Source organism: Ailuropoda melanoleuca, chromosome 11 (genome assembly GCF_002007445.2).
Source record: "Ailuropoda melanoleuca isolate Jingjing chromosome 11, ASM200744v2, whole genome shotgun sequence".
NCBI classification, from domain to species: domain Eukaryota; kingdom Metazoa; phylum Chordata; class Mammalia; order Carnivora; family Ursidae; genus Ailuropoda; species Ailuropoda melanoleuca.
The window spans coordinates 99,117,132-99,142,927 of NC_048228.1; the positions used below are offsets into that span (position 1 = coordinate 99,117,132).

Consider the following 25,796-nt stretch of genomic DNA (forward strand, 5'->3'; position numbering starts at 1 on the left):
GGGAGTCTGCTTCTCCCTCTGCCCCTCCCCCTACTCTTGCATGCTCCCGCTCTCTCTCTCTCTCTCTCAAATAAAGAAATAAAATATTTGAATGTTGTCCTGAAGTCATATGTGTCCATGCTCTAGAAGTTAGAGCTGGAAAAACTTCAGACCTATCAAAGATAGTGACCAAGTTTGTGTGGAGACATGTTTCCCACCCCTCTCCAGCCATCTCCGGTGCTCACCCCCATCCCGCACCTCCCAGGGATCCCTATTCCCTTTCTGCCTCTCCTTCCTTTCCTTCCCCTCCGCCCCAGAGCCAGGCCAGGCCACACTGCAAGCTGAATTTCTCCTCCTGGATTCTTCCAGAATGGAAGGGTGGTGTCAGGCTTGGTCTGGAGTTACGGTGTCACTTGTCATCTTTTTCTATCCGAGCAGAAAGCAGGCTGGAGAACCAGTGCACCTGAGAGAACTGAGTTCTGGGACTTTATGGAAGTCACTTCGGTCAGTTTGCTCATTGTTAATTCAGTTTAAATAATGGGCACTTCTGATACTATCGTGATAAAGATCTCTTGTAAATAGAGGCACAACTCAGGCTCCAATGACAGTAGATAGCCCTGCGGTTAATCAAATGCAAACACATGACGAAATTTCCATCGGCATGGCGGCACATTCTGACAGCAGCCTAGGGTGCGTGAACAGATTTTATTTTAGAGTCCCCATGACCTGTTTTGGAGCCCTGGCGTCACCAGTCACTAACTGTCTGTGTCTTTCTTTTCCTCCTCTCTGCATGTGGGTAAGACTAGCACCTGTCTGCGGAGCAGGGACGGAATGAGCTCATCACGCAAACTGCGTGCGGTAATAGCTCACGTCATAGCTGCTGTCACCCTCACCATAGTATTTGCTGCCCGAGCACTTGCAGTCAATGTGTGAGAGCTGCGGTGGTGAGGTCTGCCCAGGCTATGGGGGCCATAAACAGTCCTCTTGCCTGGGAAGGTGGAGAGCGGTTGGTCTGGATGCAGCCTCGCGTGAATCCAGAATGCCCTCCGGACCACGTCCTCATCTCCCTTATGCATAACTTTCCTCCAGTGCAGACGTGAAACCCGCAGAGTCCCTCCATCCTGGCAACAGCTCTCCAGTCTTTGAAAACAGCTGTTCTTTTGGTAAATCCAACCACATGTTGCCAGGGTGGAGGAGTCCAGTGGCAGGAACGTGACTCAAGCCCAACTTACCAAAGTCTCCACCTGAGATTTCCACACTGCAGCTCGGCCAGAGCTGCTGACACCTGTGTTTCCAACCACGTGCAGAAAAGCGCAGAGAGAAAACAAAGCACGCGTGCAGAGAAAACTGAGAAGCACTGTGAGAACAGAGCTTCAGGTCCCAACTCTGTGCATCTAGGTAATTGTATTAATTACATATTTTATGTTCTGTATTGTATGATGTCTTAACATCTTGAAGCACCTATAGGCCAAGGGAGAAAATGCCCCACCCAGAGCTGGCTGATTCCTGAAAGTAATCAAAAGTTTACCTAGAGGCACGCCTCTTGTACGCAAGCCAACCACCCCCTTGTTCACTGTAACACACCAAGCCAATGTTAAGTCAGCCCGTACCTGGGTACCAGGCAGCTAGCCATTCTATTCCACGCCTTACAGAATTCGTCACACTGGCCGATTCTAAACTATTTAATCTGCCCTGCCTTTGTGTCATGTCAGAGGAAAGTGTCTTCCCCTCAAACACCTGCAACAGGGGCTCTGGATAGGCTTTATCCTCCGTCCTGCTCCTGCCTCCTGACCAAAGCCAAGGGCTTTTCTGTAGCCCATGTAGCATGCTGTGTCCCCTTCTTTTGGGAAATGTTAGTAATACATTCGTTGTTTACTGGCATTATCCTCTCCATGTTGTCGCCCAATCACCTCCATACATCGAAGCACCAGGGGTACATTTTGAAACAAGGGGGCCAGTGAGTGGATGGTTCAGTGTTTGGCTGAGGACCAAGCCGTCAGATGTTTTTGGCTCACTGACTGACTTGACTATTCAGCTGGCCGTGCTCGGGTGACACTTCCGGCTCGGGGTGCTTGTGCTGAACGGCCACCGCCTTGTACTGTGTCTGCTGTGTCCTTCCCTGGTTTTCTAACCTAAACTGTGGCAAGAGATCCACTCAGATTCTTGCTTAGTGTAGGTAAGGGTATGAGAGGTCTCCAAGGAGAGGTCAAAGAGGCTTCCAGAGCTAATTGGCACAGCCAAGGCTTCCTGGAGGGAGTGGAAAGCAGGGCGTGGTTCCCCACAGAGTGCTCTGAGGGTGCCGAGACTATCTCACCTGGTAGCACCAGTAGGCCACCACCAGGGGCCACCGCAGAGGGCATAAGAGCAGGGCACTGAGCCCAGGGGGTACTCCCTATTTGTAACAAATGTCTTACTCTGGTGGACTTACAAGTCCCAGGTGAATGAGGTCCCCCTCCAGCAGATCATTGGAGACTGACACTGACTGTTGGTCCCCTGAGTATTGTCACCTTCTGGAAACACCCCTTTGATTCCATATTTGAACAAATTGTTTTGTTTTGCTATAAAAATGAAGTAAGTTGTGTAAGGATGTCATCATCTCCCCATTGTCTTTGATAAGAACTCAGTAGCTCGGCTGGTGAGGGGCTCCACTGGGGGCTTAGCAGGAAAAACATGAAGAAGCAACTGTGGCAAGGGGACACTTTGTCTAAATACCAAGAGTTCGCAAGGGCAACCTGACGGTGTTCCATCTGGGCAGGGCTACCCTTTGCTGATGTGAAAGAGCTCTCCAAGACCTTGGGGCCATTAGGTCCTGCCCCAGTAAAGGCCACTCTACCTGCAGTAGCAAAAGCCTTGCAGCAGCCTGGATCCAAGAAGAAGACCCTCTTGCCTGTCAACACCAACGCCACTGTTCCCAGCAACATGCTCTAGCAGCATGGGACTTTCACTTTGCACTGGCAGTTGGACTCCTCTCCCTAATACCAACTCATATAAAGGTACACCTCCACTGAATTTGGGCTTCATTCCTTTCATCTCCCCTTGCCTGATGCGGCAATGTGAATTAATCTATCATTGGCTTGGAGCATGTGATTTCTTTCCTGGCTTATTAAAAGACATTATCCTGAATGCTTATTGGCTTATGGAATTCCTGCACAATCTGAGTTAAACTCTTGGCAAAGACAATCCCAATCTCTGGGAATTAATTTGCCTCTCAAAACAATACAAAGGCCAGAGACTTATTTCAATTGTAATTAATTATTCAATAAGTACTATGGTGATGGGGAATTTAGGTAAGGCTACAGGTAAAGCAAGGCATATCTGTTTTTCCTTTATTTTATATTTAGCTACTTTTTAAGATTACAGGGAAAACAGGGGGGTGGGGGAACAGGGTGGCTGGGTGATGGACACTGGGGAGGGTAAGTGTTGTGCTGAGCGCTGTGTGTTGTGTAAGACTGATGAATACTCCTGAAACAAATAATACATTATATGTTAATAATTTTTGAAATAAATAATACATTATATGTTAATAATTTTTTTAAAAAGATTACAGGGAATACAACGCTTAAATTTTGTGGAACCTCCAGCTATAGCTATAATTTGACCCCCAGTGTTGATTAAGTCTGTGACGTTTTGTTAATTGGTGCATTTAGCCAATGCTAAATTTAACTTAGAACCTATGTTGTAGAGATACAAAAGCCAACCAGCTCCTTTTTAAAAAATTTTTTTTGTTATTAAGACCCCTCCTCTTTCCCCACCAAACGTGTGGTGTTTTCTCTGACACCACTTCTCCAACTCTCTGACATGAATCAGGTGTCCTACAGTTCGAGTCAGTTCTGACACTCCCTGAAGATCCTGCACATTCCACAGGTTAATGGCACAGTCCCACAAGACCACCCCCACTTCAGATGCTAGCCGCAAATGGGGTACCCAGGCTGCCCACATGTCTGCTGGGCTGACTACAAATTCTGGGGTTCCCACGACCCCCCTCAGTTTTGATAATTTGCTAGAATGAGTCACAGAACTCAGGAAATTGCTTTACTTAGTCTGACCAGCTCATTAGAAAGATCAAACTCAGGAAGGGCCAAATGTAAGCGATGCATCATAGAGCAAGGTGGAGAGAGGGGGTGGGGTGGAGCTTCAGAAGTGGAGAATAAAGGCAAAAGACACGAAGATAAAATTAAATTTCCCTATAACTTGCAGCCCATTGACAAATATTTGAGACAGGCAGAGTACGTACGACATTCCTCCAGGAACTCCCAACTGTCTTGAGGCTCTCCTAGTGGCAAAAAGCAACCTTAGATTGACAATAGCTAGGCCTCCAGGATCCTGTAAGTCTTCTTTAACATATGAAAATCCTTTTGGAAACTTCTTTTGTCTCTACCACACACACCCCAATATATATATAACCAATCACTTTTCACAATCCCAGTGCAGGTCTTAACGCCCATGGATCCTGTCTGCATGCTTTAATAAAACCACTTTTTTGCACCCAAACATCTCAATAATTCTTTCCTGACCATTCACTCTGGAGCCCCACATCAAATCACAACACTTCGAGGCCCTCTGAGGGTACACCAGTCTCCCAGCACCTCCATGTGTTCAACCTGGAAGCTCTCCAAACCCCATCATTTAGAGGTTATTATGGACATTTCATTCGTTTCATTAACGGAGGCAAGATTGGTAACATCATTTGTATTTGCTGATTAACTCAGTTTCTAACCCCTCTCCCCTCCCAGGATGTGTTTGTTGGGTTTTTTTTGTTTTGTTTTGTTTTTTGGGTTTTTTTTTTTTTGTTAGGGTTTAAAAAATTTATTCAGACTGTGACTCTTCATTTACCCTAGATGATGTAAGAAATTTTTATGGGCAGCTGCCAGCATTTCAGCACATCACATGACTCGCATAGACAGAGAACAGCATTCAAAATGCAGAAGATGTCTTCAAGCAGATTGCTGGAAATTATCGGCAGAAAAGATCTACTCCCCCCCATTCATAGATATAACTTTATATTCTGTCTATGTGATTATTTATGGGATGATACCTCAACCTTTGCCTGGATTGTTTCCTTTCAAATGTAGTTGCAACGACTAAGTCCTGTCTTGGATACTGCGTGATATACACCAATAGTCCCAGATCCTGATGCGTGAACCTGTGTCTCTTTGACCTCGTGAAAATAACCTATGGAGTTTTTGAAATTTTTAAAAATTTTTTAAAATTTTAGATTTCTAGGCTGCAACCCCAGAGATTGTGATCCAGCTTCCCATGTGATTCTCATGAGTATGCCCATTTCTGGACTACTGGTCTACACTTTACTGTCTACTTTGCTAGGGACTGGGAGATGGGTCAAGGTGAAATTCTGCCGCTATAATTGGTCTCATGGGATCAGATCATACAAAGTCCGGAGTGTAACTGACTAACATGTCATCTAAATATGGAGGCAGCTGGGAAGATGCCAAGCATCTTCTCCGGAGCTCTCTGGTCAAGATGTTTGACTGCTCCTCTGAGGAAACACAGAGGGAATGCATCACCTCTCAAGCTACAGCAATAGAATCAGCCAGTACAGCTGCCATACCACGGCCACGCAGCCTCTCAGTAAGTTACTTTTCCATTGCTCATTAACGCTTATGTCAGCTACTGGGGAAGAACTATGACATATGCCAAAAAAGTGTGAGATTGCAATGGGGAAGCCTGGAGCTTCTTCATAAATAGGGGCAGAAGAAGATAATGGCCTCCAAAATGGTTTCTACTCCAGGGGGAAAAAAAAAGACTATCTTATTGAAACTGTGCTCACGACTCATCTGACTGGTTTTGTTATATTTTGTCGTGGGGGATTGAAGCTGAAAGTTCCAACCCTCTAATCACATGGTTTGGTCTTTCTGGTGACTAGCCCCCATCCTGAGCTGTCTAGGGATCCTCAGCCAACAGTCATCTCATTAGCATATAAAAGACACTCTTACTCCTTCAGAGATTCCAAGCCTTTTAGGAACTGTGTACCAGGGAACCAGGGACAAATACCAAATATTTATTTGTTATTATATATTTTTTATTATATAAATCCTATTGATATATATTTTTTATTTCATCTATAGTTATCAACTGTATAATTTTTCTATAAAATTTTAGCATATAAATTTTGGATCTCTAATTGGATCAAATTATGGAACTTTGTTTTAATTTCATTACATACATACATATATACATATATATACACACATGTATGTACTTATACATACACATACACAAACATACATATATTTATGCATAAATGAATATATTTTATATATATATTTATTTATATTAATATTTTGTTTTGAGAGGGAAATTAACTCCCAGAGACTGGAATTGTCTTTGCCAATATTAACTCAGATTCGGNCAGATTGTGCAGGAATTCCATAAGCCAATAAGCATTCAGGATAATGTCTTTTAATAAGCCAGGAAAGAAATCACATGCTCCAAGCCAATGATAGATTAATCACATTGCCGCATCAGGCAAGGGGAGATGAAAGGAATGAAGCCCAAATTCAGTGGAGGTGTACCTTTATATGAGTTGGTATTAGGGAGAGGAGTCCAACTGCCAGTGCAAAGTGAAAGTCCCATGCTGCTAGAGCATGTTGCTGGGAACAGTGGCGCTGGTGTTGACAGGCAAGAGGGTCTTCTTCTTGGATCCAGGCTGCTGCAGGGCTTTTACTACTGCAGGTAGAGTGGCCTTTACTGTGGCAGGACCTAACGGCCCCAAGGTCTTGGAGAGCTCTTTCACATCAGCAAAGGGTAGCCCTGCCCAGATGGAACACCGTCAGGTTGCCCTTGCGAACTCTTGGTATTTAGACAAAGTGTCCCCTTGCCACAATTGCTTCTTCATGTTTTTCTTGCTAAGCCCCCAGTGGAGCCCCTCACCAGCCGAGCTACTGAGTTCTTAACAGGGACAACAGATGAGATGATGACATCCCATCACAGCATACTTTACTCTTATAGCAAAATGACTTTACTCTTATCTTAAAAACAATTTCATTTTTGTCATAAACAAGTGGATTTGAAGTTATGTCAAACTGATCTAAAGCAGCACTCACTGTGGCGCCTGGGTGGCTCAGTCAGTTGAATGACTGACTCTTGGTTTCAGCTCAGGTCATGATCTTGGGGTTGTGGGATCAATCGAGCCCCAGGTCAGGCTCCTTGCTCAGCTGGGAGTTTGCTGGAGATTCTCTCTTCCTATTCCTCTGCCCTTCTACCCCCTCCTGAAATCTCTCTCTCTCTTTCTTTCTCTAGAATAAATAAATAAATCTTAAAAACAAAAACAAAAGCCAGCACCTATAAATGGACTTGATAATATGGGACCCAATGACCCCCTGTTAAAATAGTTAATATGATCCAATGTAAGTTAAAACAAGGCCTTCAAGGATTAAAACTCATTATATAAAACTTCATTAATGAGCAGATGATTATCTTCACTTCCCCATTTGACAGCCCAATTTCTCCTTGCTCTTAAATCTGGAAAAAATATAGGGTGTCTCTTGGTGGATTACTACAATATTAATGCTGTGTTCTCATCCACCAGGATGTAATATTGCTCTTACAGATTTGCCTAACATATTCTGCTCAGTGCCCCCTTCAACAGCTTCTCAGTTTGCCTTTACCTCCAAAGGGACACACGTACCTTTTTCAGAGTATCTATGGGGTGCCCCAACTGCTTCGTCACCACACATCTTGGCAGACAGGATCTTTAAAAAAAAATTATTTATTTATTCACGAGAGAGATTGAGAGAGAGAGAGAGAGAGCACACACGCATGTGCACAAGTGAGGAGAGGGGCAGAGTCCAAGGCGGGCTCGATCCCAGGAGCCTGAGATCACGACCCTGAGATCATGACCAAGAGTCAGATGCTCAACCTACTGAGCTGCCCACGTGCCCCGTGGCAGACAGGATCTTAACTGCAACTACCTTTCACCAGGAACATGAGTTCAGCATTACACTGAAGATACCCTCCTCCAAGGAGAGTCATTTGACATACTCATTACAGACATACAACTTCAACAACCTCTAGTCCTTTTTGGATTCTGGTGGCAACATATCCTTCATTTACAAATTTTACTTCCAAATCGAAGTCAACAGGCATCCATTAGTGCGCTGAGAGACTCCTCACTCTTGAGGCTTGGGCTACCTCTTAGGCTTCCTGTAGTCCCGGACCACTTTTGAAAGACATAAATTGGTCAAGGGCTCCTTATGCAAGAACTGCCCCTCTCAGCCTTCAGACTGATGTTATACATCATGAAAACAATGAATGACTGGCTGCCTACTAAGGTCTTCTGGAAATAGAGGCTCTCATGAACCCTGAGCATGTAACCCTCCAAATACAACTGCCCATTATGGTTTGGGTCATGGAAATTACCCCACAAGCTACACACAGCTACCAAGTCCTCCTTAAGACAGAATGGAGCTAAACTTGAGCCCCCTGGTATATTCCACATGAAGGAGGGGGTGACTTTCCCTGTTCTCACTCCGTCACCTCATGCCTTTGTGATGGGTGATGGAGATGGTAGCCCCTGCCATAGACTCCTTGGCCACCAGAGAAGCCCCTTGAGATTAACTGAGTGAACAGCAATGAACATTCATGGGCTATGCACAAGGTACCACTGACCATCAGCTGTGAGCTCAGTGGAATGTTGTTGCTTTCTATCTCTTAGCCAGGATGTCCCTGATAAAGAACTGAACCAAACAAACAACACACTTGGCCGAACTTCAGGCAGTCATCTTAGCACTGGAGGCCTTGACCAATAAGTGGCCCCATTTTCATATTTGTTATAAACAGCTGGTCTATTGCCTAAAAATTTTCCCTTTCAGAGTAAAGAAGTCTGAAAAGCTCTTTTCTCACAGATGCCCAAAATGTCAGTCAAAATCATGCCTCTAAATATACTAAGGCCACAATACAAAGTCGTGCCAGGACACTCTGCATTCGCTTCAGAGTTACAGGCAGTACAAATAGCAACCGAGACACATATTTCACTTCTCACAATACACAATGTTGGGCTCCTGGAAGAGTTATTCAATAGAACCGTTAGGTCCCTGATCCTTCCCAGATAACCAGTGTATTGAGAGACACTTCTCAAACAACTGGTTTTAATATTGCAGTCCAGCAAATAAACCTCTAAAAGAGCTTCTATTTTGTCTCAGGTCTTCATCTATTTTAAAAGATTCTCTATCTTGCCCCCGCCCTATTAGGTTTGGAGTCCAGAGTGAGGGCACATATTCTTCTGAAACCTGTAAATCATACTTTGTCCCAAAGTCAGGTTGATGCTCAAGGGACATAAGACTGATTTGAACCTAGACTTCTACTAACAGCAAAACTGGTTAGTACAGTTGCACACCTTCTATAGACTGTTGTCTTGTTACTCCTGGTTTAGGTGTTTCCCTTGGTTTATAATCTAGAAGTCCAAACACCCCCAATAAGCCATTTTTTTCAACCAAACATGGCAAATGCTTGGACCCACATCAGTTCAAGGGGATTCCCACTTGGAAAGGATACCCCTGTCCCACATCCCAGACAACATCACCTGGCCCAAGAGCTCATCCCTGGAAATGACATTGCCCCAGTTGACATCATCTTACCCAAGACCTCACCTTCGACTCCAGTCCAACCGCTGTGCCAGAGACAACTTCAGTCAATCTGAAATCTCTGGCCCAGCAATGCCCATGGACGTCTATCTTAAGGTATAAATTGGACACAGGACACTTTTTGCTTTTCTTCTTTTGATATTAAGAACTCCATTGTGTTTCCGAGCTCGTGTGCTTAGCTCATGATCCTGGTATACTCCTTGCTCTCTGCCAAAAGAAAACCCCCCTACACTCCCATGTCTAAAGAGAAATCTGAGGGAGGTTACTCATATCTGTGCCATTCAAGAAATTAATGAAGATTATTGCTTTCCCCAGGAGACACCTGCCTCATATCAGTCATCCCCCATGACCCACTGGGTAGAAGACCACCCACTCTTCAATGCCTTCTCCTACTATCCCCCACCAGCATAGCACCACTGCATCCTGCCTTGGTCTCCAATCATGACCACTGTATGAGTCCTTCCCCTTAGTTACACACAATCCCACTAATCTTTACATATACTCTTTATTAACTTATCAGTTCATATCCTCTGACAACATAACTGCGGGACCTGCCACCTTGACCCAAAAATGCACCAAGACATTATTGTCAAACTCACACTTTTAATAGCTCCCAACTCTACCAAGTATTGTTAGAGACCTCCCGAAACTCCAGATCTATTTTTTTTTTTGGATTATGCCATATAATAGAAAACCTGTTTATGGGCTGGCCTGCAAAGACTCCGTAGACCCCTACTCGTGGTCCTCCATACTACTTCCATAATAAAATGCTTTCTTTCCTGTTTGGGGCAACTTCTGCCCTGCTCCCTAAGAGTCCCCATGATCAGCACACCAAGATTTCCTTAATATGATGTCAAAATACCAGAGGAAAGATTGAATTAATTATGTTTTTGATAGTCCTTATTTTATGATGTTTTGATACCTTGGAAGGCCTTACAAACTTGAGGAGAGACTGCGCCTCCCAGGGCTTATTCATTTCTAATATAGTAACTGGGAGAACACTTCTCATGTGCAAGTTAAGCAGCTCTTTTATCCAAGGCAAGGTGGACTCACATAGCAAACTACTATTCTCCCTACCCGAAATCCACCCAAGGCCAAGCACCAGACAGATAGGGAGGGACACCTCTAGGTCCCAAATCCACTGAAATTTTTCAAACTGGCCAATCCAAAACTGTTTATGTTGACCCGCCTCACCGTTCCCCTGGAAACCACAGTAAGGGCCCTGGCTCACGCTTTCACCCTTCTCTTGATTCTGCTTCCTGACGAAACCAGATGTTTCCCTAAGTGGCCCCCGCATGGCATAGCATGCCCTCTTCTCTTGGGAAATGTAAGTTATAAATTCTTATTTCAATGGCACTAGCCTCTCCTACAGTCACTTAATCAATCCCATAAATTAAAATTCCAAAGGTACATTTTGAGACACTGGTCCTACACAACTCTTACGTTCCGTGAGTTATAAGAGACTTCTAATAAATTCCCAATTTTGTTTCTGTTGTTGTCAATTTTCTTCCTACTACTACAATCAGAACAATCTGATAAATACAAAATTCCACTCAATCTCACAAATACGTACTAAGTGCTTTCTAAGCTTCGTGTTCGAGCCCTGGGATAGAGACCTCACGACCCAAGATGATCATAGCGGCAAGTACACGAATGAACCACAGCAAGGTGGCAAATCAACCGTAATAGTGGTGAAGTCTGTAAAAAGTTTAAGAAAATCAAGATTAAAAAAATAATGAAATCTGTCAAGGGCAGAGGGACTGGGAGAATTTGCTAGGTAGATAAGGGTGGAATGGAATTTTAGGCAAAGATAACAATTTCTCAGAGGTAATGTGTCCTGAAACAGCCTGACATGTGGGGAGAAGAGTGGACAGTAACATACAGCTGGAGCCCAAGGACGTGTGTGTATAGCGTAGTGGGTATTGACCTTGAAGCTGGCTGGGATTGAAAAGGGAATGGCCACATATGTCAGACTCAGTAATTTGGACCTCATTCTGTAGAAGATTAAAAAAAAAAAATCAGAGGCTTGAGGCTAGGAAGTGACAAGATGTCACCGCTACAGCAATCATCACGTAGTGAGCCGTAGACTAAGCTGGCAAGTCTTGAGATTAGGAGCCAAATCACATTCATTTTGCATTCCTTGCCATGACTAATATTGGACTTTGCATGGAGTGGTGACTGAACAATGATAGAATAAATACTCTTCTTGTTCCTCCAGCTGTTAAGTGTCTCTTAACCAGTCTCAGACTCTTAAATCCTCTCTGCCTCTGGCTAGGTTAGATTTCCCCACCCAGATCACCCCAGCTTTCTCTCCAGTATAGCAATTACTCCTATATTGTCGTGATTAATATCCTTGTTTTCCCCCCTATTGTCTGACATCATTTTGATGAAGAGACCATGTATGTCATTCTTAACTGCATTATTCAATGACAGAGAAACCCTGGGACATTAGGTGCTTCATGAGTGCTCTTTGGGTGACTAAGAGAATGAGTGAATGATAGAATGAGTGAATATAATGATTGAGTGGCAGAATGAAGGACATCTAGTTAGAGGTCAGCCCTGTTCTTCCTAGAGCCAAACAGTGTCAGCATATGAGAATGTTTTGTTCTTTGGGCATGGGTGCCATTTGCCCCAGGTGCCTCACAGACCTTTCCAGAACTGTTTTCAGATGACTTTCATCTAAATATCTTCACCTTTTCACCTGACAGCAGCAATTCATTTGCCCACATGCATGGTGACTCACAGCGGTAACACACAGAAAGGACAGCTTGTCTTCTCCTTTTGTCAGATTTCTAGGATGGCAACTGGCAGTCTTTGTAACAAATATAAGTTAGAGACTGAAATTCAAAAGAGAGAATCTCTAGGACCTTCTTCTGCCCCGAGATACTGAGGTGGCAAGTGTGCGCACATGTTCATACCTGTATGTGATGTATGTATGTGTATGCGTGTATAGGTGCACAGCCAGCTGTATACTTTGGAAATTTTATCTAAAAGGATCAGACTTCTTTGTAAGATGTTTAAGATGTTTTAGAGTGATTTTCTTTTTTTAAAAAAAGGTATGAGAACACAAGGACGATCAATGAACTTACCTTGTAGGAACAATTTGTTATAAAGCACTAAAAAAAATTTTTAAAGACCCTATAAAACATTCAAACAGCTTCGTTACCTAAGGAAAAAGTCCCTATTATTATTAGGTTGATCTATTAAAAATTGCTGATACTCTGCCATTTTTACTTACCACAGGCTGTGATTTCTTTTGGTTTTATTTAATACAAAGCCATGAGTTAGTTTTAAGATGGCTTTAGAATAAGAACCAAGTTTTGCACATGGCTTCAAACAAAATGTGTCCAGTATTATGGGATGTGACATAGGGCATTCCTTTAAGATAACTAAACTTTAAATAGATTTTCAATTTGCATTCATACTGAACGTTATCCTGTCAACTCTTTGCTGTCTCTTATTTTTCTAAAGTAAAATTTTAGCAGTATGCATCATCTGATTTGCTGAATGGGAATTCTGAAATCTCATGACTCATGAACACTTTATTTTTTTTTTTAAAGATTATTTATTTATTTATTAGACAGAGATAGAGACAGCCAGCAAGAGAGGGAACACAAGCAGGGGGAGTGGGAGAGGAAGAAGCAGGCTCATAGCTGAGGAGCCTGACGTGGGGCTCGATCCCATAACGCCGGGATCACGCCCTGAGCTGAAGGCAGATGCTTAACCGCTGTGCCACCCAGGCGCCCCACATGACTCATGAACACTTTAAATTTGACACGCCAGTACTTACTGTGCAGTAGGTCTAAGACGAATGGTTTTTGTCACCTAATTAGATTTCAGCTGATGTTGTTTTCTCCTTTTCTGACAATGAATAAGTTTTCAAAGCACGTGATTTGACCCCCCAAAATTAATATCGCTTTGATACAGCAACTCAGCACTTAGTCTGAACTTGAGGTCCCTGTTGAAGAAAGGACTCATTTTCTACCCAATTTGGCCTGGTATTATTGCATGATTAAGGCTCAGCTCAGAACAAAATCTCATCCCGTGATAGAACGGTGACTGCACCTGCAGGTGCTAGCCCTGAGGTCAAGGAACCATACTGCAGTAACAAACACATAAGAGTAAAAAATAAAATCAGCTTCTCAACTTGAAATCCTCTGCCAGTGACCAGATTGCATGAGACATGCATTCAACCATCAACCTTACCCTGTAGGTGGTCACCCATTGTTTTCAGACTTTATGGAATCCCCAATGGAAGCCTGATATCCATCATTTAAATCTTTGATGAAGAGAAGAATGACATAACCTCAATCTGGTCATGAGAAAAACACCAGGCAAACCCCAAAAGGGGCACAGTCTCAAAACACCTGCCAACACCTGCCCAGTCCTCCTGAAAACTCTCAAGGTCATCAGAAACAAGGAACAGCTGGGAAACATCACCAGCAAGAGGAGTCTAAAGAGTCATGAGTACTAAATGTCGTGTGGAATCTTGGCTGGGATCATCCATTAGGAGATGAAAACTTACGTTCACATCCAAATCTCCACATGAAAGTTTGTAAGAGCTTTATTCATAATGGCCAAAACATATCAGAAGAAACCAGTATATTCTTTAGTAGGTGAATGGATAAGCTGTGGTCCATCCAGGAAATGGAATATTATTCTGTGCTAAAAAGAAATGAGCTATCAAGCCACAAAAAGACATGGTGGAAACTTAAAATCATATTACTGAGTGAAAGAAGCTAACCCGAGAAGAATAAATTCTGTATGATTCCAACGGTATGATATTTATGAAAGGCAAAACTTTGAAAACAATAAAAAGATTGGGGATTGCCAGTGATTAGGCGGAGGAGGGATAAATGCACAGAGGATTTTTGGGGCAGTGAAACTATTTTGTATGATGCTATAATTATGGAACTATTGTCAAAATACATAGATTTTTCTATGTATTTTGGTGTATTTGTATATTCGTATTTGTATATTTGACAAATACACCAAGAGTGAACTATTATGGAAACTGTGGACTTTGGGTAATTACAATGTGTCAGGAAAGGTTCATTAACTATAATGATTGTCCCACCGCCGTGGAAGATGTTGACAGTGTGAGCAGCTGTGTCAGAGAGCAACAGGGTATATTTATGGTAATTATCTGGGAATTTTGCTGGGAACCAGAAACTACTCTTCAAAATAGAGTTTATCATTGATTCAAAAAGAAAATTAGGTAAAAAACGTGGAGAGCTGAACAAAGTATGGAATTTAGCTAGTAATAATATATCCATGTTGGTTCAATAGTTTTATAACTATAGCAGTATAATGGAAAAGACGGGTGATACAGAGACCTGGGTGGGATGTGGGGCAGGAGAACCAACTTTACAATGATCTTGTAAGGCTAATAATACTCTTACATTTGATAATACATAAATTTAGAATGAGAAGAGAAAGAGTTTACAATTTATCAAAGTTTGGGCACATTAATTTTTTTTAATAAGAATATTAGAAGTGGCCTCCACTTAATTCTTCTCCAGTGATGTGTCAGGCATGGGATCTGAGCTGAGCCTCAGCTCCATGTCTGTACCATGAAGATCCAGCTGCACTTTGCTCTTGTGGTTTGTGTGGGAAAAAGTCAATGAGCCTTTACATACTTCTCCAGGAAGCAATGACCTGCTTCATCCTGGGACGATGGGGAGGCAGTTGGAACCTGCTGCAGCCCACCTTGCTGGGCTCCAAACCTCTCCAGTTTCCCCAGGGCACTGTAGTACAAGTGCATCATTTTCTTAGTATACTGAGATGTGAAATAATACAGCCTCAGCACAATGGTGGCACATATTTATACTAACTGGGAGTAATGGTCCATTTTTCTCCATGAACATCCATGAAAGTGTGGAGAGCATAGGCAGTGATGAGGCGACCAGTGACACCAACAGGGAGGAGATGACCTATGAGCTGAATCTCGAAGGATGAGCAGGTGTGTGCCTAGCTAACTAGGACTGGAAGGACATTCCAAGTAAGGGAAACAGCAGGATCAAAGACAGGAGGGAACAAGCAAGTGCACCAAGTATTCAAGAAATGCTGAGCAAATGTTTTAGTGTGTCCTGATTGGAGGGTGTGTGTGTGTGTGTGTGTGTGTGTGTGTGTGTGTATGTCTGGAGATGAGTTCAGAATGACAGGCTGAGCCAATGGGGAAAGAATTACACAGCTTGTTCTAATAGTGTGTTCCCTGCTTGCAATACAACAATCAAGGCAGAAGTTGGGATGGGATCACAGGAAGACTGAAGGTCCATGCAAAGCCAGTGAGGGAAGTTCCATATTCCCTGGCAAAATTTAGAGACAATTCTCGGAAAAGATCCTGGGGTCCATGTTTCCTTATAAATACGTTTTGTGTTCTGACCTACAGTATTCTTCCAGAATGAACATGCCTGCCTCTTGAGGATCAAGATAACTTTCTCGTTTTTCAGGAGACCACTGTGGTCTACAGCTCCCTGGGAAACAAAGCAGTTTTATTTTGCCTATGTCCAAATAAAAGCCCAAAATATCACATTGCGAGTGTGTGTTTATGGAGGTCATGGCTCAATAAGTTGTTCAGGACAATGGGGATGGATCTTGGGGTGATCCGATTGTACAAGAAGCTTGGAGTTTGGGGAAATAGTCACCTCCAATGGAATTCATAAAGAAATTCTTGGAACCACGGAATGAACCAGTCGATATCCATATCTCTGTGACCTTGGAATTCCCAAACAGGTGGATCTTGAATGGAAGCCCACCATAGTTATGACTTTTAGTATCTTTATTGTGGGCCAGGACAGTATTTTTAGAAAATTCCTGTTAGATGCCAACCCAATTTCATATCCATACATCTGGATGTTAATCTAGTTCTTAAAAGTATATGAAGTCTCTACTTTTATTTTTACATATGTATATGTGAAAAAAATTCACGAGCTCTAAAAAAACTGACCCCCATGCCAACATGTTCTCAGCCATTCAATGCTGGGTGTTGACACTTAGATATCAGGACTACCCAGTTTACCATAACCCCCACCATTCCTATTATCCCTGTCCCAAAGATAAAGGTCAGTTGGCACTTACTGTCATTCTGGTGCTATTGTTTCCTTATACCTGAGTTAAAAAGAAAACAAAAGATTTCTTGTGTCCAACTATCATGAAAAGTGAGGTGACAAAATGTAGCAAAGTCCACATCTTTGTGAAATGAGTCTCCTTCAATATGCTAGTTGTGAAAACCAAGCATGTCTGTTTTTAATGAATATAATGAGAAATCCTATTATGACCCAAATCTGTTCTGCTTCATTTTATGTGAATAGCTTAGCCCCATAAAATATTTAGTGTGAGCCCAATATAAAGTACTGCTGTTGTCAGCAATCCGTAATGAACAAATGGAGGTTCAGAGAGGTTAATTGGTTGGGGAAGGTCACATAGCTAAAAGAAGGCCATCTCCAGGTCATTCTAGTATGAGACTCTGCCCATAGAAGGCTGACTGGAGGAAGTCCTTGTGTGTGACCCGAAGGTGAATATTTTCAGCAGAGATCCCCCAGACCAGGAATTCACTCTTTATTAGCCTTTCAGAGCCCATGGATTCTTCTGCCCACACAGTAACTTCAGGTGCCTCTGTGAAAGCAGACTTGGAAACCGAGATGGCTTCCCCAGCTTCAGTCAATCATTCACAAACATTTCTTGAGAGAGACAGTAGGAATATCAGACAGTGTGTGTGGGTAGTCTCAGAGTTCAACTCTGGACTCCTCATCCTCCCAGCTCTGTGAACTTGGACAGCCCTGAATATATAATAAGCCCCAATTTTCCATCTGCAAAATGATAGGAATCCTAGTTACCATACCGTGGGATGAGTGTGTTGGGAATTCAGGGAGAGCTTTAGGTAAGATAGGCAGCCCAGGGCTTGGCAGCTATGATAGTTTTGTTATTGTTTATAACTTTCCCACATATATTGCTTCTGCTGTCATCATCCCATCAAAGAAGGTCTTTGCAAGGCTGAACTGTCCTCCTCTCCTGGCCACTGGGGGAAAGGGAAGGGCTTGAAGGAAGCAGGTCTAGTGCTTGCCTATACCCCATCCCACAGGATTACACCAACCACTTTCCCTGCAGGAAATGGCTCCCTCCCAAGGGGTGTGGCTGGGAGGAGTGTGATAAAGATAGACAGGTGTGTGTGTTGTAAAATCCACCCGCCAGGACTTCAATAAAAAGGACCTTCCCTGCCTGACACAGCAGATGAGACAGCTGTAAGCCTGCAAGCTCACACTCATATCTGGGATTACACTGGATCTGCATACTCAGAACAAGGTAAGAGTCTGGCTCTTTTATGAGTTTCATTCCCCATCTTTCTTCTCACTCCCCTCAGGACTTCAGGACCCTATCAGGAACATGTGGAGGCTGAATCTCAATGTTCTGATGAACAAGTGGGTCTTCACATGGTGTACCTAGGCCCCCATCCACCCTTTATTCAGGAGCCCACACACCTGTCACTGTCTGTCTCCCTTTCTCAATTCTGAGGAGAGGCCACAAACTCTGGATGGAAATGAGATCTGGACCATTTTCTGGGCCTGCCCCTTAAACAAGTAAAATCTGTATTTCTTTTAAAATGGAGAACTGACAGTATGAATCATCTTATCGTGAGCTATACCAAAGAAAACACTGAGTAGTTCATAACTTTCTTATTTATTGTCAATATTTTCCAAAGGACAAAGTCGAAATGCAAGAGGAAGTCGGTAATATAGGCAGAAGAGATAAGTTCTGGCTCCTTTCCCAGCTTTGTCACTTATCCAATATGGGATATTGAGCAATTTATTTACCAGTATGAGTAAACTGTCACATCTGTTACCCGGGGGTGATTTATTTTTACTTACCAGGCATAGCTCGTGAGTGAATTAAACAAGGTGAGAATCAAATAGTGGTTGAGGTCATCGCGTATAATAGGTGTCAAATAGAAGTGCTATCTCTTCTTTCAACATTTTTTTAAAAATGTCAACTTGATAAAATCCATGCAGTTTAGTGTAGCATTTAAGGTCATCCTATTTATGCAATGATTTATTTTTTAAATTTTTATTAATTTTTTAAGATTTTATGTATTTGAGAGAGAGAGAGATCCCACAGGGGTGGGGAAGAGGTGGAGAAGGAGAAGAGGAAGGAGAAGCAGACTCCCTGCCAGGTAGGGAGCCTGACATGGGCTGGATCACAGGACCCCAAGATCGTGACCTGAGCCGAAGAAGATGTTTAACCAACTGAGCCACCCAGGCACCCATGCAATGATTTATTTTTAAAAGCATTGGTTGAGGACTTTCTACAAGCCCAGCACTGTGCCACATAGGGCTCCAGAAAACAATTAGGTATCATCCTTCCCTTCAAATTCTTAGTCTAAATGCTCTGGTAGGAATTCACCCCATCTACACTGGTTTACTTTGCATAATCAAATGATATGACCTCCCCTCCTTCATGACTTTCCTTAAGCTCTTACTGCACTCCAAATGCCCCCCTCACAAACCCAGCTATCTCAAAGTGTCCAAACCCCACACATGTTGAACACTGGGTCAAATATCACCTTTCGTGTCATTTACCATGTCCTTTCTCATTATGTGATCACCTGAGTCCATGTAGAACGGATGAGAAATCCAGCACATGGAGCTGGAGGAGACTTTGGCAATTATCACATCTAATACCTCAATATCCAGGGGAACTGAGACCAGAGGGGAGAGTGACTTGGCCAAGATCAATCTGGGGACAGAATTGGGACAGACTCCTTGTCAATGCTATTTAAATTCCCCAAAAAGTTGCTTCTAATCTCTTTAAGATGTGACCTACTCATTCACATTGACAAATCCAAGATCTAGTCTAGTGTTCCATAGTCTAGTGATCTAGGTGTTCCATAATGCTTGTTTAATGAGTAAATGAAGGAGGAGTGAGTGAGCAAATGCAGGAGTAAAGGAGTAGTGACTGAGGGATGAGAGTTTATTTGGCTCAGAGAGTGATGAAGGAATGGAAGAAGAGTAGGAGGCTTTTAACATTCAGGACTCAATTCAAGCAGAAATGTGAATAGATGGGCTGCTGGTCTAGTAATTCCAGAACCAGGAGGATTCCTGATCTCACTTCTAAGCAAGGAGGTATATGTCAATGTAGAGGGAGGGTCATCCTGCAGCCTTGCATTGCTGAACTATTGCCCAGCACTGACTCACTTGCTCTTGTCAAACAGGTTTCCACCAAGCTGAAGCCATGAGGATCCATAGCCTCACCCTGCTCTTCCTTCTTCTGGCTGCTCAGATGTCATTGGTGAAGGGCAAAAACAAAGTAAAGAATAGACATGTCAGCAAAGGCATCAGAGATAAATTGCATACTCTGGAAGAGACCCAGGTTGAGCCACCCAAGCACCTGACCAAAGGCAAGTTTGTCACCCAAGACCATGCCAACTGCCGATGGGTGGTGACTGAGCAAGAAGAGGGCATTGTCCTGAAGGTTGAGTGCACCCGACAGGACAACCAATTTTCCTGTGTCTTTACTGGCAATCCAACTTCCTGCCTAGAGTCAAACAAAAAGAATGTCTATTGGAAACAAATTGGTCGGAACCTGCGCTCTCAGAAGGTCATCTGTGGGGACGCCAAAACTGTCCTGAAAACCAAGGTGTGCAGAAAGAAGTTTCCAGAATCCAATCTCAAGCTGGTGAACTCCACTCTGATTCAGAACAAGAAACCCAGCCAGGAGTTAACAAAGCCCTCTCCCAGGAAGCAAAGCAAAGTCAATAAGGCCTCCCTCATGGAACCTAACAAGGTCAAAGAGTTATCCCATAAGAAGCAGATAAAGGTCGGAGAGACTACCCCCTCTGGCTCAGTGGAGACTCAGACCATAGCCACCAAGGATCCCAAGTGTGTGGAGGACCCAGACTTAGTAAATCAGACAAAGACGGCCCTGGACTACTGTGGGGAATCCTGGAGCTCTTTCTGCAAATTCTTCATCACCATGGTCCAGGGCAGTTCATGCGAATAAGTCAAAAGAGAACAGAGAGCTTTAGGAAGTCCTATGTCAAAGCCCTTCGGTATGCGGTAAAGCTCTCTGAGTAAAATTAACATCTGTGCTATGAGAGTGCCGTGGAATATTTAAACAGATTTTATAACTTTTCTTTTTGTGTTTTGGAATTTGCTTTTTTTTCATTTCCTTAAATTTTATTTTCAGAGGTTGTTTACCTCAGTATATGTTTCCATGGCCCACAAAGCTATGTGTATTATAAGCAGTGAGGTCCATTCTTTGAGCTGAATGAGCCAGAGTGATGATTCAATGCACTTTCTGCTGAATTAACAAAGTTAATAAAGCTCTGGGTATTTTTCAGAAATATGTTCAACCATTTTTGGTTTCTTTATGTTTACTTTCATTGAACTCATGAACAGCCCCCATATATCAATGGGGGGAAATGTCTAAGTAATGACCCATCCTGAGTCATCCCCAAATGTGACCCATTCCAGAATCCCTATCTTTTTCCTTTCATCCATTGGTCTGTGGTATTTGATGCTTACTGCACTGTAATTATTAGGATCCCTGATTTCAAGTGGGATAAATAAGGCATGGTGTGATTAAAAACACAAATCAGGGTCTCACAGATGGTAAGAGGGGAGGAAGGATTTGAACCCAAAAGGTCTGTAAAGCCAAGTCCACAAGCTAGAGGAATGCTTTCCACTGACTCAGGTCAGAGCTGGGCATCTCTTCTTGCTATATGTGAGACCCCTGATTTTGAGGGTCTCATTTCTGGCCTAGGGGAAAGGGGCTTGGTTAAGTACAGTGTCCTGTGATGAAAAACCCAACAGAAACAGGAAAAGTCAGTGTGAAAAACCAGAGAGAGGAGGTGGAAGCTGCTAGAAGAACTCGGGTTGAACTTCATGGAGGAGGTATTACTGGAACTGGATTTTGGAAAAAGTATTCTTTGGTGGAAAATGGGACAGAATAAAGACACCTTGGGCAGATGACAACATGTGTGAAGCAAAGAGATGTAAAAATCCTGGAAGCTGGGAGAGACCAGGTGGTTGGAATATGGCGAGATATAGGGGTGATACTACTGTTAGTCATCTATGTGCTTGTAAGAACGATCTGAAAGTGCTTTTATTCAGGAGTTGGGGAGAGAGGAGGTTGTGCCCCTAATGCCTTGCTACAATTTCACTAAGAGCAAAAAGTGAAGAGCAAAAGATGCTTAAAAAAAAAAAAAAGACAAAAAAATCCCACTGTACTTTAGAGTCTCTGTCAGTTGCAGGGAGGAATGGCAGGAGGGGTGGAAGAGTAGCCATTTACACTCACCAAGTTCCCAGGACCTACACTGAGGATTGTCAGTGGCCAATCCAGAGTATGTCATTATTCACATCATCAACACTAACATTTATCTCTCCCTTGCAATGTGCCAGGCACTGTGCTAAGCTCTTCCCATGGAGGCTGCTGCATTCATTCATTCACTCATTCATTCAACATGTAATGTATTAAACACTGACTCTGCCGGACTCTGTCCTAGGGGCTGGAGATACATCGGTCCACAGCAGATGAGCGCATGGATGCTCTGCCCCCGTGGAACTACCAGTGGGGAAAGTGATGATAAAATCACAAACATACAAGGGATAGAGAGGGAAAGTAGAGAAGGAGAAGGGGGTAACAGTGATGAAGGGTCACCAATCTTAGATCAGATTGTCAGGAGAGGCTTCCCCGTGGGGGTGACTTTTGAGTCTAGAGGTGTATGAAGTCAGGAATCAAGCCTGGTAACTCTCTGGAGTAAGGATGTTCCAAGCAAAGGGAACAGTTTGTGCAAATGCCCTGAAATTAGTTTATTGCTTACTGTGAGCTCCTACTATACTCCAGACATTGTTCTAGGGCTAGAAAATGGCAAGAAACAAAAAGAAAAAAAAAATCCTTCTCTTCATGGTGCTTATATTTCAATGACTGACTCATGTTTGGCATGTTCAGAAACATCAAAGGTTGCAGAACCATTGTAGGACATGGCCCAGGACCAGATTTGTGAACCTTACCCCCATTTGCAAGAGAACTGAACCAACATCCCAGTCCAACCCAAGCTTCTCTTAGCCACCCCATGTGAGGGACATTCTCTCTTAAAGTCTACACAGATTGTGAGCTCTCTGGATCCCCCCTACTCATAAATCTCAGTTCCGTGTAGTCCTGAGACAAGAAAAGACTGTTGAACACATCCAGGGGTCATTAAATAATAACCCTGGTCCAGCCTGAGTGACATGAACATTGAAGAATGGACCAGACTAGATTCAAAGACTTTTCAAGGTCATTTCCAGCCCATGAGGTGGAGGTTTTTCTTGTTCACTCATGGTGTTTGGCCACTGGCAGAACTGGGAGGTTTGTTTCCAACATGGCGGAGTTTCCTAGACTTGGGCTGGAGGTTTGCCCCTGCTGCTTCCCACACAACATCTCTGTGCCAATTATTTAACTCTTCTGAACTCCAATGAGCTCATCTCAACAATGGGGACGGTGAAACCCACCTTGAAGGGCTGCTGTAAGACTCACATCGGTCAATAAATCTAGAGCACTTAGTGCCCCACTGCTTGCACAGAAGGTATTCAACACAAGTGGTTGTCTGAAGTCCACAGCACAGGACCACTTGTGGAGGGAGTTCAAAATTTCCTTATGTAAACTCTTTAAAAGTGTGAGGGGGTTTTCCCCCAACACAATAAGCAAAGAAGAACAATAATTATTGATAACCTAGTACCTGCCAGTGGCTTTGCCCCGTTCTCTTATATAATCCCCTCAACAACCTCGTCTGGTAGGTGTTATCACCCTTGTTTTCTAAATGAGGCAACTGAAGCCCAGCAAAGCTGAGCACCTTTCCAGCGTCACCAAACATGAAATGGCAGAGCCCGTAAGTGAGAAGCTGAGGTCTGGGGGTCCCCCAGCCCTTTCTGTGTCTGAAGCTCATGATTTTCTTCACTCGATGGGAGAAGAGTGAAACTTGTGGTTTTAGATGCAGACCAAATCCTAAAGTGAACAGGATGCCTCAGTCACTTCCATATATACATCCCCTTTCATGTCCTACAAAGAGAAAGCTCCAGAAGCTAAAGCTTTTGTTCATGCTTAGCCTTCCTTCATAGTTATATCCCAAAGCAAGGTTTTTAAAAAAACACAGCAAAAAACAAATTTAAAAACACAACACAGATTTTACATTAGCTTGTATCCAAGTTGGTACTCCGTACTTTCTCTCTGGGGACTTTCTGAATATGAAGTGGAGGGGCCAGCTTGTTTGTGTGTGTGTGTGTGTGTGTGTGTGTGTGTGTGTGTGTGTGTGCCCCTAAGATATGGTTCCCCTTGATAGCAAGAGACAGGAAACTTTCAGGTAGGTACGAGGTGCTTCAGGATGGCATGTCTGCATCCCCAAAAGCAGCTCAGTAATGGGATTGTCTTATGTTCCTCATAAAACTACCTCTCAGCATAAAGAGGGCCTCTTCCTTGCCTGCGGCACTGTCTCTGTGTAGTGACTCACAACTGCACCAGTGCCAACTTGAATCTCTGGAGTCCAGCCCATTTCACCAGGCCTCTTATTCACCCACTTCTTCCCCCCGCTTCCTTCCCGGCAGAACAAGGAAAGGAGGCAAAAGTGTTGGAACTGACCAATGCAAGGGCAGCCATCATCTGTGGTGTGGGTTCTCATAACACCACATATACGGTACTCTCCTTTAAATGTCTCTCTCAGAAACACTTCATGAACAATATGCAAGAAAACATTCATTAGGAAGCCAGCTAAATGAAGAATCAGGATGAAAAATGGGGAGAAGTTTCCAGAAGAAGTCTGTGTTAGGACCTGGTGAGTTCGAAATGAATTCTCCAAGGGGAGTTTTCATCAGGCAGTGGGATATATGGGAAATAACACAGCAAAGGTGGTCTCCATGTCATCTATCATGATAGCCCCAGCACTTAGGTCACAGGCCAGCATATAATAGGTCCTGAATAAATATTGGTTGAGGGAATAAAAGAGGAGAAAAATCATGGCAAGGGCAAAGATGATGGGCTTCAGAGTAAAAGAAGCTGGGTTTGAGTTTCTAGTTGTTTGATCTGAGACAAGTTATTTTTTTCTTATTCTCTGGTTCTCAATCTATAAATTAAGTCTAAGTATCCATCAAGTAAGAATTAGACATGATTTAAAGTCTGAAGTGTGATTCTTACACAATGGATTGTCACTAAGATTGGTTATGAATGAATGAATGAGCCAATTAGTTGAGAGAGAAGACAAGGAGGAAATGTTCTAGATAGGCTACATGAGACTCAAGACACACCATGCCAAGGGCCTGCCTGTCAAATGGAGTTTGGCTGTTCCTAATCACCTCCCAAAGACCACCCTCTACGTAATGGCCCTGGAGGCACCCCACATTCGTGGAATGGACAGAGGCACTTTCCACAAAATAGGAGGAGATGAAGGCAAAGGTGGTTCTTTAGGGCAACCTTTGAGACTTTCTTAACCTGCCTTCCTGTGACTCACCACAGCACCTCCCCTTCATCTCCCTTCCATCTACGGCTTGAGTGCTGCCAGCCACCTGCTACCTGGGTCATCTCCCTGGGGACACTGTTCCATATGCCCTGTGTACGACCACGACTCACACATTTACATCTTCACCCAGACCTCTCCCCTGACCTCCGGCCTCACTCAGCATCGCCACTTGCATATCCAAAAGGTGTCTTAAATATCATACACCCGAAACACTCCACTGATCTTCTTCCCAATTCTTGCTCCTCCATGTCCTTCCTCACTTAGTTCATGGTAAAGCCATCCTTCTCATCATTCAGGTCAGAACCTTTACAGGATCCTACTTGACTCCTCTCACTGAGCCATTCCTGCCAACCACACCTTCAAGAAGATATTTCAGATATGACGTTCTGCCACCTGATCAAAGCTCCAGCCTGTCCTCCTGGATCATTGCAGTAGTGTCCTAACCCATCTCCCTGCTGCTGGCTTTGCCTCCTGGAGTCTGTTCTAGCAGCAGCAGAGACATCGCTTCCAAAGTACAAGTAGGAGCACCCCACTTCTCTGCTAAAACTGTCCAGTGGCTCACTATCTCACTCAGAGTAAATGCCAAAAATCATTGCAAAGCCTTACAACATCCTGTGCAAGCCAGCCCCTCGCTACTTTCTGACCTGATCTCTTATGATGTAACCCCTGGGTTACTCTGCTTCAGCCAGCCTGGCCTTACTGTTCTTGAAGCTCACTCTGTACTCTCCTGCCTC

The 25,796-nt window shown here is 43.5% G+C and overlaps 1 protein-coding gene across 6 annotated transcripts in view; it reads left to right on the top strand.

Moving 5' to 3' along the window:
• Nucleotides 1–20,916, top strand: part of FGFBP1 (fibroblast growth factor binding protein 1) — a 52,751-nt gene extending 31,835 nt beyond the window's left edge. For 4 of the 6 annotated variants that reach the window (XM_034672079.1, XM_034672080.1, XM_034672081.1 and 1 more), the window contains 2 exons: nucleotides 17,772–17,882; nucleotides 19,786–20,916. In XM_034672079.1, coding sequence (XP_034527970.1) covers nucleotides 19,806–20,573 — 768 coding nt within the window. In that variant the 5' untranslated portion in view covers nucleotides 17,772–17,882; nucleotides 19,786–19,805 and the 3' untranslated portion in view covers nucleotides 20,574–20,916. The remainder of the gene's footprint in view (nucleotides 1–17,771; nucleotides 17,883–19,785) is intronic. The other 2 variants (XM_034672077.1, XM_034672078.1) reach the window with 1 other exon arrangement.
• Nucleotides 20,917–25,796: the final 4,880 nt, after the last annotated feature.